The sequence below is a fragment of the Rhyacophila brunnea genome, unplaced genomic scaffold, assembly GCF_057557595.1.
Source record: "Rhyacophila brunnea isolate RB1 unplaced genomic scaffold, BYU_Rbru_1.0 scaffold_23, whole genome shotgun sequence".
NCBI classification, from domain to species: Eukaryota; Metazoa; Arthropoda; class Insecta; order Trichoptera; family Rhyacophilidae; genus Rhyacophila; species Rhyacophila brunnea.
In genome coordinates, this window is record NW_028232893.1 from 1,003,421 (window position 1) to 1,020,019 (window position 16,599).

Below are 16,599 nucleotides of genomic sequence, written 5' to 3' on the forward strand. Positions count from 1 at the left end.
CCATCATTTCTCAATTCATGACTGTTTCTTGATATTTCAACTGGACCGAGGAGAGTTATCGAATTTAATTATGTAACTTGTGCATTACCAACCTTGGCTCCAGTATGCTGCAGCATATACTTGACCCTGTGCCTCTCCTCGCCACCGAAGCCGGTGAGGGACGCTCTGTGCTTAGCGGCAGGAGTGTCGTGCGCGGCGAACATCAATGGCAGATGCAATGCCTGCCACGGGGGCATCACCTGTCTCCGACACATAGTGTCAGAAAGCCAGTATGCTGTCACGCAGCGTTTTGAGTCTCGTAACGCCTGGAATGTAAAATAACGACCGCATGATGAACAGAATCTATTGGAGATTCCATATTCGGGCACAACCGAAAGAGCTTTTGTGTATCATACAATTAATATTCACTCTTGAGAAGACGATTGAATACAATCTACACATTACTCTTGTTCATTGACTTCAAGGCGGCTTATGATTAACAATCCCCAATTTTTTAATCGTCTGTGCGAATCATAAACTCATCCGAGCAGTAATTGTGTATAAAAAAATTAATGTGCCAACATTCACTAATTTTGCATAGATAAATGAACTCGTCAAATTAATATGCTGAGAAAGAATGTACATAATATGTACTTATATAACAGGGAATTAATAATTGTTATGTGAATTGCACAATAATCGTATTCGATTTACATCATCTGAAAAGGGAGTGTCTTTTTACATGTCATCAAGCCAAAAATGTGAAGAATGTGCATAGTCTGGTATCGTATATCACTTTCTACAAAAATTCTGTGCACATTTAAGGCCCTTTACACTGTTGACCAGCGTCCAGCAAATACAACGCAGAAAGAAATAAGCGTTTACACACATGGTGTGGTAACCAGCCACACTTTCTGGTTACTTATGCGGGCATTAGAAATTCTGACAAAAATCGTAAAACTTGTATAGATGATAATTACACCAGTGCAATAATAGATGATGCTAGTCCGAAAATATCGAAGCCTTTGATAACATTGAATGGCATTAGGAAAGATGACGCTCTGATAATGGATATCGATATCGATACCTGCGGCACGATATTTACTAAATCTGTATAGCAGATGGTGTACGCTGATGATATCGATGACAGCATTGGAAGCTTCAGCCAAAATAATGGATTTACCTATAATATGTCTGTCATTGTCATGCCACGAGAAACTGTACCTAAAGTGGACATCAGTGTGTACAGTTTCGTCAACCATGAATCTCTTGTGACCCGATATAATTATATTAAATATGAAATTAACAAAAAAATCACGTGTCAGCAAACAGACACTAAAGAGTTGCTGGAGGAAGTCAGGATTCACACTGAATAGTCACGCTTCTGATGATGATTGAACTTCTTGAGCTTTGGTACTTTTAATGGGAGTCAGTTTCACTTCAGGGTTCTCAAAATACATTCAAGGATTCTGGGGTTCCAGGGTTTGGTTCTGGTTCCATTTACAGTTATTTTTAAGTATTCAATAGGCGAGTAATTCAACTTAATTAAAAAACTAAATGATGTCAATCACCTGCATAACGACGCCATGCTTTTGCGTCTGCGCAAGCACATGTGTGACGCGAGCGCAATATCCCGGCTCCACTTCACCTCCGTGTTTTCCCACCACTTCGGTCCACTTCTTGGCCTCATCTCCGTATTCTACGACGTGGAAGATACATCCGAGCAGGAAAAGGTCCGGCGGTAGTTTGAGGTTTGGATTGTGACCGTAGAACTGGATGCGAGGTTGTGGGGTCACCGGCGACGGGATTACGGGGACGCGAGCCGCAACGCCGCTGTTCGCCACACCCACTTTCGCCGGGATGGCCATGCTATTCGGATTCGCACAGTTATACGGTAACGGCTGTTGCTGGAGACATAGAAACAATCGAATTTCCATTAATTCTAGAGACAAAGATGTTTCACAAAAGTATCAGAAAGGCATTCATTTGTTACAAATTGAAACTCACTTGAGCGATATTGATAGATAAATCATAAAAGGTTCCATTTTGAAGAAGGTTTTTTTTGCAAAGGTGTATTTTGTAAATGTGGTATTTTGGGTGATTTTGAAAACCTGCATGCGTTACACAATTTTTAGCACGTTGCTGCTTATTAGAGGTGGGAAAACTGGTCAATTTTGAAGACTAAGTATACTTACTACCAGTATAAAAAAATACTTAGGTAGTATCGAAACTTGTTCCAAAGTAGTTACTAGTATTTGGGATATTAAATAAAGCGTTTGGCGTGCAAAGCTGTGTCAGTGCTTTTTAGAAGCCATTTTTACACAAATTGTTCATATAATTATTATCCATTTACACAATCACGCATTAAAATTTGAATTCAGTTTATAAGTTCCAATTATAACACTAAAAAATCGAGAAACTTGATGTGACGAAACCAGATAGACGCGTAAATACTTATCAGTCTCATATCGTGCTCACAGGCAGAAGTCACTAACTCCAGTTTTGATGAAATTGAGATTTTAATGTCATTATATAGAAAAAGTAATGCTGCTTGACTGGCAGAAGTCACGATTTAAGATTATTGAGCATAAAAAAAAAAGTAATGAATATCTCAAAAAATAAAGATTTTACAACCATTTTAAGAATACCAAAAACACAAAACATTGATTATCTCAGAACTGTGTATTTGGAGTTAGTGACTTCTGCCTGTACGCCCACGAATAGTACAAGTATCATAGTCTCATAATATTCAACTGGAACTAAAACCAACTCCATATTATTACTATAAAACGAACTTGTCACCATTTCTGTCCTTCACTATACCAACTTTACAACTGGGGAGAAAGGGAGAGCGATGACGCCAATGACAGTCGAGTATATCACGGCTCGACATACGTGTATTATGCAATCTCGCTCGCGCGCATTTAATGTCAATAGTATTGAAAGTCTACCAACAGTACCAACTAGCGAGTCTTAGTAGCGAGAAAGAACAAGTTTCTTGGAACAAGTTTATTGGGCCACATGTACTGAGTATGGGTAGTAGCATGCCGAGACTCGAGTACATAAACTGGTGACAGTATTTCTAACTCACCTCTACTGCTTATCAGTAGCAAAGAGTGCCTGTTGGAGGAAGATAAGCGATAGGTAACTGTAAAAAAGTGCATACTTGATCAATCGTGTTTACGGGACTTGAATTTGTTTCTAACGTAATACTAAATAACTACATTCGCCTTCATTGTCATTCATACGGTGCAAGTGACCTAGCCAGCGCTGTCTCCCAATCTTAATTGATTGAACTGCGCTGCAAACTTCATACAAACTTAGCATCATAGTCCCCTTCAACTGTTACCATCCCTGATTGGCCCGTAATGAACTCAGAAAGCTATATTTACTCCGGCACACATGAATAGTGTGCGGCGGCAGTAACTTTTTACACTACACACTTCGATGACATGCATGAGCTTCTTCTAACTCTGTTGCAAGCGCCAAAAGCTGTCTTTCCAATGAACAATAGTAGACAATACATTGAGTCAGATGGGTTTAGTGAATCACAACTAAACTAAGGTGGATAAGTTACAGTAGTGCTAGAACTGTCCCATTTCATGAGTATAAGATTATACCTGATGTGAATGCGGTGACACAGGAAGTTGATGATGGAGGGCTTGGGGAGGCCTTCTCTGCTGGAGAGACTGGACCACTTCTGAAGGAGCTCTCGGTGGTGCGTTGTGGGCAGCAGTCATTAACCTGTAATTGAGGAAGTCATCAAAATCAACGGAAATATCATATTTAGCTAAAATTCATCATTGATTTTGATAATTTAGAATGTATTATAACATTGGCCTGAAAAACCTGAAAAGTGGCAAAAATATGCATCAGAGTGAGATGAAATAAGGTGGAACATAAGCGTAGAATACACTGCCATAAAGCCACTTTATTGGTGTCTGGCTTGTAGATGATCTGTCAAACGGTGCGGTGTTTTGCTTAAACATTATTTTTATGTTGACAGTTGTTTCGAGTTATAACCTGAATGTTTTTACTGAATTACCAGTAATACCTCTTCTCAGTAATTATGCATGCAATAAGGCTGATATTCCATCAATCACCTCACAATGTAGTATAATACCTGAGTGTTCCTGCAGCTGAAGGCTGTTCCGAGACGTCGGTCTGCATGGGTGAGGGCTGGGCGCCCTGCAATCGGTTGCTGAGCATGTTGGCCAGGGCGGTCTTCGTTCGAGAGGAATTCACTACCAACGGAGGAGCTCCGCCGCCTTGGATGACGCCACCGACTGGAGAATCAATGTTAACATTTTAGTATCACTTTAATAATTATCACAAACACAATGAAGCAAGTAAAAGTCAGCACACTCGGGTCCTGATTCGCAGGTCTTTTTCTTTTGATTGCTTGATGCTCATGCAGCAATGAAAATTTCTACAATGACGAAATAAATCGCCAATCGATACCTGCTTTGTCACGAAGACTATGTAACTGATGAGTAACGCTGTGTATATACAGAGAACCTTAGTGGATGCGGTGATAGGTTGGATTACAGTAAAGTTGTGATTATATTGAGATGCACGTCGCAATAACCGAGTTCGACTGTACATTAGAGTTGGCACTCTCCATCATTGAATTTACAGAGGTGGTGATCGTTTAAAATATTCTTGCAAAATGACGAAACCATAGACTAAATTTGTCAGCGTGACAGTATGCGACGTGCATATGACGTGCACCTCAATATAATCACAATGTTATAATGAGAATTTTATAGTTGCTATACATTGATAATGACAATAATCAAATTTATGAAAATAGGTAGCATTAACACATACAGTAGAACCTCGTTAATACGAATTCCACTGGACCGAAAATCGAAAAAAAATTCGAATTACAAAATATGAAATGGGGGAAAAATTTATAAAATTTTTTGATTTTCATTAATTTTGTTTACGATCATAGATGTGCCTACGAAATTTCCGATTCCGTGTGTGTTAATGGGTCATAAAATGTCAGGATTATTTATATTACCTTCTTAAAATAAGTAATTTATGATGTTTTAAGAAAAATCTGTCACAATTTTCAATGACTGGCTCATGAAATAGTGTACTTTATTACGATTTATTGAATATTTTTGTATGCCTATTTCCTAACTATCGACTCGTGTGTCACCCGACGACATGACGTAAGCCAATTCACGCTCGAGGCAAGCCGCCCAACGCACACGGCTCACCATAGATATTATTATGCTGAAACACCTATTTGTATATGGGGACAATGGATAAAGCCAGTATTTGAGTAGCGTTAATTTCTCGAATGCTATTATCACTCCGGTAGTACGTCACAGTGATGTCATGTCGACCGGGCGACTTCAACTCGCAAGTTATAACATAAGGCCCCAGGACTCTGAAATCATTTCGATTTACGAAATTTGAATTAAAGGTATGGTTTTATATGAAAATAATGTTCAAAAGACTTTTTTTGTGAAAATTTCGAATTACGGCGAATTTCGAATTATCCCTGTTCTTATTAACGAGGTTTTACTGTAGTTTCACTTGCCATAACGATAAAAGCAAGTGTCGTATTGAAAGAAAATTATTTATAACAAAGTATTGGATAGTTATTTTACATCCCCAGCGTTACCTTGGTCTGTAGGTGGTATCTGAGTCACGACTCCAGCTTCAGGAGATGGAGGAACAGCATCCGGAAGAGTTCGGCCAGCCACGACTGTCGTCACACCGCCTGACGCCACACCGCTCGCCTGAAATAAAAAAAATATCATCACTCTCTAAAATATCTCACTTGTGCTCTGAATTTAATTTACAAAAGTGCCTTGCATTAAGGTGATGCATCAGTGAAACGGCAAATAATTTTCAACTGTAGGCGCGACGAAATTTTGGACTCGTGATTGGACAATTAATTCTTAAATCGTGTAAAGATGACTAAAAACGTTACCCATTTACTTTAAAAAGAAAACATGTCAATGAATATATCGTCACCGTTCAGACAAAAGTCACCAACCCTAAAAACATAGTTTTGAGATATCGCAATTTGAAAGTTTGAAAATGCAGGAAAAATCAGATTTTAATGTTTTTAAGGTTTTGTCTACATTAAATTATTTTCTCATGTCTTCTTAATAATTTCTTTAAGGTAATTTTACTTTTTGATGCTAATTAAAACATCTGGAAGGTTTTGAAGGAGGCAAGGTAGCTCAATTATGGTTTGGTGACTTTTGCTTGTTAATAATCTGAACAATGTTAGCCAAAAGAAGGATCAGTAAAACTCACCATCCATAGTATAGTGACTTTTGCTTGTATATTTATAACGAAGGATTTTTTTTTTTATATAGTCAATAATGTCTATTCACTTATAATGACTTTTGCTTGTTAAGATTTTATCGAAAGTCATTTAGTGAAAAACAAATAATTCGGATTTAAGCAAAATTTTACTAACTAATGCACCGTGGTGAGTTTTGCATCTTAAAGAACATAATTTTACGCTTCGGGTGACATACTCAACTCAAAACTGCCATTTTCAGGGTTGGCGACTTTTTCCTGAACGGTGACGATATTATTATTGTTACTAATAGAACAATAAACAGAACATAAAATGGACGTATGTTGGATTTATATGACAAATAATATTTCGTTTGACAAGCGTCATTTGCACCCGCGACCCGCAATCCGCGCATCGCCTAGCAACGATCTTTTTAGACTGTGCCTCAACTGATGTACGGCCTTAATTTTACAGGCCCAAAAGAAGTTTTTAATACAATGAACAATCATTATTGAAATAACTGATGGATAATATAAAGCTAATTTATTAATTCTTTGTAGTACTAAGAACACAAATTTTACAGATGGTGCTGGTTAGTTAATAAAATTCAATTAAACTTTGCCTAAACCAAACCATAATAGTTTAGGTATGCTATGGGCGATCCGACAAAAATAGTGCACAGTTTTTCAGTCATATTTATTTGTTTTGTGTTGGTTAGTTTTTTTAAAATTCATTAAGCCCTGCCTAAACCATATCAAATTATATAAAACATATTCTTCTAGCTATAAAATATCCTAAGCTATGGATGGTGTAATGGCATATTTTTAGATTGATAATGTCGCTTGGTTTAAGCATGTTTTAATTGAATTTTAAAAACTAACCAACACCATCTACACATTGTAGTCTTCATTCAATGAAAACAAATACGTTTGACTGACAAAGTTTAGTGTGCACTATTTATTTCGGGTCTTAACAGCCTACCTCCACCCTTCACTATTGGTGTCAGGCGTGATATTTTTTAATCGCGAGCAGTCGAATGTTGTTATTAACATGTCTAACTTGAATGCCGCCTTCTTCATAGAATTGCTCTAAGTGATATCCGTGTTATTTTGGAGCAATAAAAATAATTGAAATGTGTTAACTTATTAGAATAACTCTGCTGGAGTTTGCAATAGTAAGACCTTATGAGGAAATTTCGTGCTTTTCAATCATTCATTATGCTAAAAAATTTCAGTTGAAAGTGTTTAAAAATAAGTACCTACGGCCTGCGAAAAAACGGCCCTGCGCCTGTGCTGTGTCCATATGCTGCAACTGAGGACCAGACATGGACTATGAGGAAGAAAATCTTTACCTCTACCAAATAACTTAATCTTAAATAAAATTGAATTTGTACCAAAAGCTGTGCTTGCTTGTGAGCGGCTTCTCTCTGCGCCTGAAGGTGCTGTAACTGCTGATTCTGCTGTTGCCTCTGCAGCTGCAGCTGGGCGTACTGTCTCTGCTGTTGTTGCTGTTGCTGGGAGGCGCTCTGCGTGCCTTCCACATTCAGGTTCACGTTGGTGTTGGTGTTGGCAGGGGAGGGCGCCACCATGCGAACGCCTTGTTGCTGCTGTTGCAGCCACTGAACCTGACACAAACACGTATTCGTAAAGAATATGGAAGTTGCAAAAACTCATATGAGTGATAATTGGGGAGCTTCCCAGTTGGGTTGAAGAATCATCGGCTTGAAGATTAACGAGGTACAAATAAAGTACAGTAAGTCCTCGATTTACGCGATTTTTTAAAATATGTTTTTTTTGCTGCACAGTTTGTTTCTCTGCGTTTGTGTTTACATAAAATATTATGTTGTAATCTACTATAATTACCAAGAAAAGAGGAAGGAAGATATGGATATGGATGGAAGATATGCAGCAACAATAAATTCAAATAAGCCTTATACTCATACAGGATAAAGCCTTGAGTCGTTTAGAAGACAAATAAAGTGCAATTCATTCAAAACATTCACTGCAAGCCACGGACAGTTTCAAAAATTTAAAAGCCATAATAAAATACACAACATCAAAGTAACAGGTGAGGCTGCCGAGTTATGCAGATAAAGAGGAAGCTATGAATTTTCAAGTCTAGCAGAAATCATAAAAATGACGATTACCTGCCACAAAAAATTTTAATTGTAGACGAAACTGGGCTTATATAATGTTTGAGGCTTTCACGGTTATTTTTTATCGTAGTAGATTTTTGGTTTTTCACCGTGTGTCCTTCTTCCTTCTTTACTCGACGTTTCGGGCTTGTTGCAGAGGCCATTATCAAGAGATACGATGGCCGATGCGAGAGGCCATTATCAAGAGAGCACTCGATGGATACAGGACACAAATTTGACTTTGAAACCAAGATATTGGGTCAGAATCAGCGGCGGCTCCTCTAACACCATGCATGTGCACTGCACTGCTTTTTCCTAAACATCACTCAATGTGCAACAATGCTATTCATAAGTCATCACTCGTTTATCGCAATTTAATCCATGTAAATTTATACCAAAAGCATATACTCAGTAAACAGTCACCGAATTCGTGCGCTCGTCGGAACGCACAAATATGGATCTTAGTTTGCCGTTCATATTACATTGGGTAATAACAGTTCAAGCCGACACGTGAAAACGATAAATAACTCATGAATACATAAAATTTTATGACCATTAGGGACGCAGCTCAAAAGTTACGCGGAAAAATGTAGTAACTGAGATTTAGCAGGATTGATAAAAAAATAGATTTTTTTTATTTAAATCTCATATAAATTCATTGAAAATAGGCTGATATTGAATAAAAATTGATTATCAACATAAATATTTTGGATCGATCCTTTATTCCTTCTATATTTGCAAATATTTGAATATAATTTATATAAAATTAAAATCTCAGTTACCATGTTCTTTCTCATAGTGAGTGAATATGTATAACATGATGTCATATTTTTAACAATGCAGGCATTTTGCTGGGGTTTTATTGCTTTTTGTAGACGAAGAAACTGACGATTAGTCGAGAGTCGAAAAATACGTAGCTACCTATTCAAAACAATCGATAGTTTTGTTTTTTTAATATTTTCTTCAAATATTATTTCTTACATACAATTCAGTATGATTTCTGCGGTCGTCGTTATAGTCGGCTTTTTTAGGTGTTTTGTCACGTTATTTCGATAGTTTTGTTCATAAAAATAAATTCATAACAATATATATACTTATTGTTTAATCAGGGAAGTGTATGTGTTTTGAAATGATAAATTTTGAATAAAAGATTTATAATACTTAATACTTATAATTATAGTTCAATCAGTGAAGTGTATGTGTTTTAAAATGATGTCGGTAAACGTAGACTTTATCAATAATAATAATAAGAGTCAGAATAAAAAAAGGATGGTCCGATGACATCTGTGGAAATTGAAAAGTGTTTTTCAACCATTAAAAGAATTAAATCGTCTTTCAGAAATACTTACCATGAATCAGGACTGACTTAACATGTCTACCTGTGTTAAGCATTGAGAAAAAACTTTTACAAACAGTTCAAGACTTTAATGAGAAGTGATTGAGGTGTTCGCTAAACAGACACAACGCTGAATTGATATGCTTTTTAAATAAGGTAAGAAAATTTTGAGTGCACCCCCAATGAAAGCAATTTTGGAAACCACCGGCCGCCACTGGTCAGAATAAAGGATATTTCGCACAATTGGTAAAGGAGACCATTGAAATCCATAGAAACCCTGAAAATATTAATAGGGATGATGGATTACGGTTAAAAAGTCATGGCTTCCGACACTATCAGCAAAATCCAATATTCAAGCCGGTATCCCTGGTCATAACGATTGACAGATTACTCTGAGCAACGTTTGCTCTTAGCTAATCGGATTCCTTTTGACATTCTTAGAGCAATGTTTACATTCACATACCTACACTACATTTTCATCATAAAACATATTGTCTCTTGATAATGGCCTCTGCAACGAGCCCGAAACGTCGAGTAAAGAAGGAAGGACACACGGTGGTAACCCAAAAATCTACTACGAGAAACTGGGCTTATTGGGAAAAAAATGCCAGATCAGTCATATTATATATCCCAAATAGAAAAGTCTATGCCAGGTTTTAAGCATTTAAGATGTCTGAATATATGCTAAACCTTTTACTTGGTGGAAATGCTGCTGGGGATTGCAAAATCAAACCACTTCATCAATCAATAATATTTTCTTAAATGTCTGTATGTAGGTCCATTTTATTTTCACTTATCCTTTGAAACGAAGACATATTATTTAAAAAATTGCATGATTTTAAGTTTTATTCATCTTCGCGATTTTTCGACGAAAATCTTCGGAACGACTTAATCACGTAAGTCGAGGACTTACTGTATATGCACATTCTGATCAACCAAGTAAATAATCCCCCTGATTTCCGAATCAATGACTACGTCTTCAAGTGTGTCGATAGTTTTGTTTACCTCGGTTCCCTAGTAACCAAGAAGACTGCCATAAGAGAGGAAATAAAACGGAGATAAATCAGCAAATGGATACTACTTTGGTCTACAAAATCAGCTAATCTCGAATCCTCTCACGTCGTACAAAAATTCAGATGTACGAGATGCTGATCAGGCCAATACTGACGTATGGGTCGGAGTGTTGGACTCTCACCAAAGTCAATGAGCGTGCGTGCGCTGGATATATTCGAGAGGAAGATGCTACGACATGTGGATCCATACTGAAGAATGGCATATTCGGCATCGCCTGAAGTTCTATAACCTCTTCCAAGAAGAATGTACTTCTACATTCATAAAACTTGGCAGTAGCAAGAATGGAGTGTTCAGATACCAGACCGGACAGTCGGGGGTCAATTGGCAGGCTCAGACTGGTGGTAGACGGTGTCAATGGAAATACTAGAGCGCAGACACCTGGAGGATAAGGGGAGATGGAGGAAGTGAAGAAGGCTAAGACCCACTCTGGATTGCTCGGCCACTTATGATGATGATAATCATTGCATTGCACCTGCATTTGAAATGTCAGTTTTCGAATCCCGAAATAAAATTAATAGTCCGAATTAACCAATAGGGGTTTTACCAAGGCTGACTATAAACAGGCCGGGGCACTGAATTGCGAGTTACGATGGTCATTTTAGTTATTGATTATTTTTTAATGCATTGCGAATGTGGTGATCTTCTTCTTCTTCTTCGGCCATATCCGCCCTTTATTTAAAGCATATGGACACCACGCGGCGTCTCCAAGAATCCCTGGCGAGCACCAGTCTTCTTGCTTTGTTCCAGGTCAAACCAGCATCCCGTAGCTCTACCGTATACACTCTATAGCCGGACGGCTTGAAGAACAGGCAAGTCAGGTTGAGGTTCTCTTCTGGGATCCGCAGCACGTGGCCGAGCCAGGTCCAACATCGCCTCTTCACTCTCAGTGTGATGAGAGGCTGCTTGGTGCATTTTCTTATCTCCTCGTTGCTCCTAAAGTCATACCACCCCACCGCACACCCAGTATCCATCACAAACATCTGTTTTCGAAGCTCAGTATACGGTTGCTCTGAGCCTTCATAAGGTGCCATGATTTGCTACTGTAAAGCAGCACCGTCAGAATGCAAGCGTTGAATAAGCAGCATTTGGTTTTGGCCGAGTACAATCGTGAGTCCCAGACACTCCGCATCGTTTTTAATGTTGCTCCAACCATTCCCATTTGGATAGCGAGCTTTTTCTGCAAAATGCACTCTCCCGTGATGTGTACCCCCAGGTACTTTCAATTCAATTCAATTTATTTATTTTTTTAACATATTGTGGACATTAGAAATTATAAGTTTAAGACGTTCACAACATGACATTTAGAAACAAAGAAATATAAAACAGTATTACATAAAAAAAGAGATAGATAGTATGTTATTAAACAGTAGAAATATGTACATACAAAAATATTAATTAGATAGGTACAAGGAAGTACACCGGACGAGTTAAGCAGACCTTATTTTAAGAATTTATAAAACAACGTCCACCTAAACTCATTCTCACGTAGGTGGAATATATCAACACCCGAAACAATTTCGTTGAACATAGTTATCGCCCTCCCAATTGGCATTACCAGTGGCAGGTTGGTTCTGCACCTTGGGAGAATAAACAACTGATGGTCTCTATTTCTAAGATAGTTATCAGGGACACACAGGTTAACACTGCCCAGAATGGCAGAGTTCTCATTTATACCTCGTATAAGTGGAAAAAAATACGTAGCTAAATAAAGATTTCTTCTAAATTGCAGACTGCAGTATGTAAGCATGCCTAAGAGAAAGTCAGTTGGATAAAGCCACGGATAGTATCCATACAACCTCAAGTAAAGGAGTCTCAAAAATTTCTTCTGTACCCTCTCTTGACTTGACTGCACTTGAAGCTGTCGACGCTCTCGATGTTTACTCCATCGCTAATCAGAGGGAAATCTGGATCAGGACTGGTGCTATTACACAAAACATTGGTTTTCTTCGCGTTTATTTTCAAACCAACGTGTGATCAAAATATGATCATAAATTACCTCGATATTCACAAACAATATTTATAGAGAATCACGTCTAGCAAATCACCCGGATAATAGAAAAAGCATGATGTATAAATATACCTAAATGCATCTATCAATCACCGCCATATGCACAAGGTACCAGATTGGAGAGCAGGCATTTTACATAAGTTAACACAGTCTTAATGGTCATATATGCTAAATACCTGTTGCTGAGCATTAAGCCCTGGCGGGAGCTGCCCTCTGAGAAAGGTGACGCCTTGCGCTGCCCCACCTTGTTGCTGTTGAGCAGCGGCTCGCATGGCCGACAGCTGTCGTCTCTTTTGTAGCTGCGCCACAAACTGCGCACGCTGTTGGGGATCCATTTGCTGCAACTGCGCGTGCGTTTGAGCGTCCAGGTGGATTAGCTGACGTCCACCTGTGCCGGCACCCCATGACACCTGGAATATACATATGACACTATACAGTTCTCCCAAGGATAGATGAAACAAAATGATAATTTCGTATGACACAGATGCTTTGGGCCTCTCAATACATGCAGAATGAGAGGACCATTTCAAAGGACAATGGACAAAGGACATGACAAAGCCAAGAATATAAACAAAGTGATGAACTCACCCTTTGAGCCACGGCCCCGGGTTGTCCGGTAATGATTTGCTGTTGACGCTGTTGTAAGAACTGCTGTTGTTGCCAGGTGATCATCTGTTGTCCTCCCTGGTGCGAGATCACCTGCCCCTGCCCTTGCCCCTGCTGAATGATCTGCTGTCCCTGCGCCAAGATTTGCTGCCCCCCTTGCTGATTGCCCTGGTTTAAGATTTGCTGACCGGCCGGCGAAACAGACTGGCGATTCTGACTCAGGATCTGCTGCCCGGCTTGATTCAAAATTTGCTGCCCCTGCGATATTATCTGTTGGCCTCCCTGCGTCAAAATCTGCTGGCCCGACTGCGTTAAAATCTGCTGACCTCCCTGCGTTAAGATCTGTTGACCAGACTGCGTTAAAATCTGCTGACCGGCCTGCGTTAAAATCTGTTGGCCGCCTTGGGTGACAATCTGCTGTCCTTGCGAAATCATCTGTCCGCCCTGGGTCAGCATTTGCGGTTTGCCACCTTGATTGGCCATCTGTCTGTTGCCTTGAAGGGCGATATGTTGATTTCCTTGCACCAATATTTGCTGATGCTGCTGTTGATTGATCAAGATCTGCTGAGGTCCCGCGTTCAACTGCTGGCCGACTGGTTTCTGGCCTGCGACTTGCTGAATGGTCTGCGGCTGTTGTCCGTTGGCCTGCTGTAGGTTCTGCCCCGGCGATTGATCGTTCAAGATGTTCTGATTCTGAACGATCTGCTGCTGAAGGATCATCTGGCTCTGGGGCATCTGGATTCTCTGCTGGAGCATGGCGCCGCGGATGGCCTGCTGCTGATTGGACATGGCGTTCTGCGGCGCATTCTGAATCAACTGAAGATTCTGCTGGTGTTGCGCGTGCGGTTGCTGTCTCCACGTCTGCTGCAGGGGCACTCCGGCTCCCTGTTGATTCAATCCGTGCATTTGATTCTGCTGAGAGACTGGCAAGTTGGGTTGGTTCTGCACGGCCATGGCTTGCGTCATCTGCTGAGGTTGATTGCCGACGATGCTCTGCTGCCTGCTGATGTTGAGATTCTGCGTCGGTTGCTGGTTCATCACATGAATCTGCTGAACGCCAGCCTGTTGCTGTTGATTTAACAGCGGACCTCGTATCGGCTGAACTTGTTGTTGATGCAGAGGCATCTGTGATAAATTGTGACTCTGCTGTTGCCCCCCCTGCATGGTCTGCGTAGGCGGTTGATTCTGGTTTGATATGACCGCCTGTTGGGGCTGCTGTTGGTTTAAAATGCCCGCATGCGTCTGATTCTTCTGATTCATGACGATCTGCTGCACCAATCCTAATCCGGTGATCTTCTGCTGGTGAAGAACCTGGCCCTGGTTGGGATTGTTCAATTGGTGCTGCTGGGAAACGACCGGCAGTTGATTCTGCTGATGCTGCAACACTTGATTCTGTTGGAGTATGTGTTCAGGTTGGTTGAGGCCGGCGGGCCTGGCGGGCATCTGGACGGCGACCTTGCTCTGCATTCTCATCCGGAGATGGTGCTGCTGCATCATTCTCTGCTGCTGGATCTGAATCGCGGACAGTCCTTGCGGGGAATTGGCCGGATTCAGATGCTGCAGGATATTCGTCATGGTGAGATGCGAGGGCTGCCCCTGAATATTTTGATTCTGCGGCGGCACGGGTTGTTGGATACTGTGCTGCTGCACTATCGGCGGATTCGGTAGAGTCTTCGGGAGAAGATTCATAGGGTTGGGCAGGGTGGTCGGCAATCCAGAAACCACCGGCGCCGGAACCGAAGCGACGGGGTTAATATTTCCAGAGGAGACCGGAGCGGTCGCGGGATGGTTCCACGGCATCCGCTGTTTTAATTTATCCAACAGAGCCTGGGTGCTTTCGAGGTCCTTATTATTGTCCGCCATGCTCTGCGTCGGCACTTCCGACTTGGCGATGCCCTCTTCAAAGTCGAATCCCGTGATCGACCCGATCCGGGAGTCGGGCTGGGGATTCGGCGGGGGCGCGTACGAGGGGGCGGGCGGGGGCTTCAGCAGCTTCGGGTGATACGCGTCATGCGCGCATTGCACCTTGGCTTTCACGCTCTCCGTCACCCAGTCGGGGGTGACAACTTTCAATTTATCGTGTGCGGAGACGGCGTGCGAGTATTTCGCTCCGGTCACCGTCCCCGATATCAAATGGGTGCATTTCGAATCTAGGGTTAATTTGGCGCGGCCGCCGTAGTAGGATATAAGAGCGAAAAGGTTCTTGGCATCTCTGGGGGTGACTTGGGATATGCAGGCGACTACGCCTGAAAAGAGCTGGTTTCTGGAAGGATCGTACGGTTTCACACTGACGATTTTCTTCTGTTTCACGCAGGCTATGACCCAGTGGAAAGTGGCAGCCGGTATTTCGTAGAGATCGTTCGCGTCCGTGAGGTCCGTCTCCGGCGCGTTGAATCCGCAGATCAGGTGAGAAACGAAGTCCGAAAAGTATTTTGTCTGCTCGCCTCCGCCGGCCCGCAGCAGCTCGGTTATCTGAAACACCAGAACGGTTTAGCATCGAGGAGAATCCGACGGTCCGCGCAAAACATTCCGTCATAACCTTTACGTGTGGAGGACGCCCGACTCACCTTTTCTGGCACTTCCCCCGACAGGTAATACTTAACATCTTTGAATATGGGCTCGTGCAGGGTCAGAGAATCCAAACCGGCGATCAACGTCCCCATATTTGATGAAATTCCATGTAAATATCAACAAAGAACGTCAACATCGAAACACTGAGAAGCACAACAAACCAAAGACAATATTAATGCTGTCGCTGATGTTGAGCGCAGCATCAGATTTCTCGGCACCATCTAAAAAAATATTCTTATAAAAATTCCACCGATTGTCCTAAATTTAGATTAAATATTCGATTCAAAATATTATGATATAATCAGTATAACTTGTATTTTCAATTTGAAAACAGCACAATATAAAATATTTCTTGACACATGTGTTTCTCAAAGTAAACATAAAGAGTGGAGTTCGTCTTAGTTTAAACTGATTTATTCAATTAAAAATCGTAAATATTGTACGATATTATCCAATATTACGTATGGTAGCAAAGAGATTAGGCTCAATGTCTTTGTACGGTAGTATATTAAATTGTGCAAAAACATTGATCGTAAACTTTATAATGAAAGGCCATTGGTATAAGATAGAGGTAAAATTTTAAATATATTTTAGTTGTCTATAACATTGCATGTGATTGA

General features: G+C 40.6%; 1 protein-coding gene across 1 annotated transcript in view; it reads right to left on the reverse strand.

The window, feature by feature from the left end:
- Ptip (PAX transcription activation domain interacting protein) overlaps positions 1 to 16,228 on the reverse strand; it is a 32,660-nt gene extending 16,432 nt beyond the window's left edge. The window contains exons 1-9 of the mRNA XM_085950466.1: positions 15,976 to 16,228; positions 13,391 to 15,880; positions 12,979 to 13,212; positions 7,644 to 7,874; positions 5,618 to 5,735; positions 4,103 to 4,265; positions 3,600 to 3,723; positions 1,551 to 1,886; positions 93 to 305 (exon numbers count right to left, since the gene is read on the reverse strand). Coding sequence (XP_085806592.1) covers positions 93 to 305; positions 1,551 to 1,886; positions 3,600 to 3,723; positions 4,103 to 4,265; positions 5,618 to 5,735; positions 7,644 to 7,874; positions 12,979 to 13,212; positions 13,391 to 15,880; positions 15,976 to 16,071 — 4,005 coding nt within the window. The 5' untranslated portion in view covers positions 16,072 to 16,228. The remainder of the gene's footprint in view (positions 1 to 92; positions 306 to 1,550; positions 1,887 to 3,599; positions 3,724 to 4,102; positions 4,266 to 5,617; positions 5,736 to 7,643; positions 7,875 to 12,978; positions 13,213 to 13,390; positions 15,881 to 15,975) is intronic.
- Positions 16,229 to 16,599: the final 371 nt, after the last annotated feature.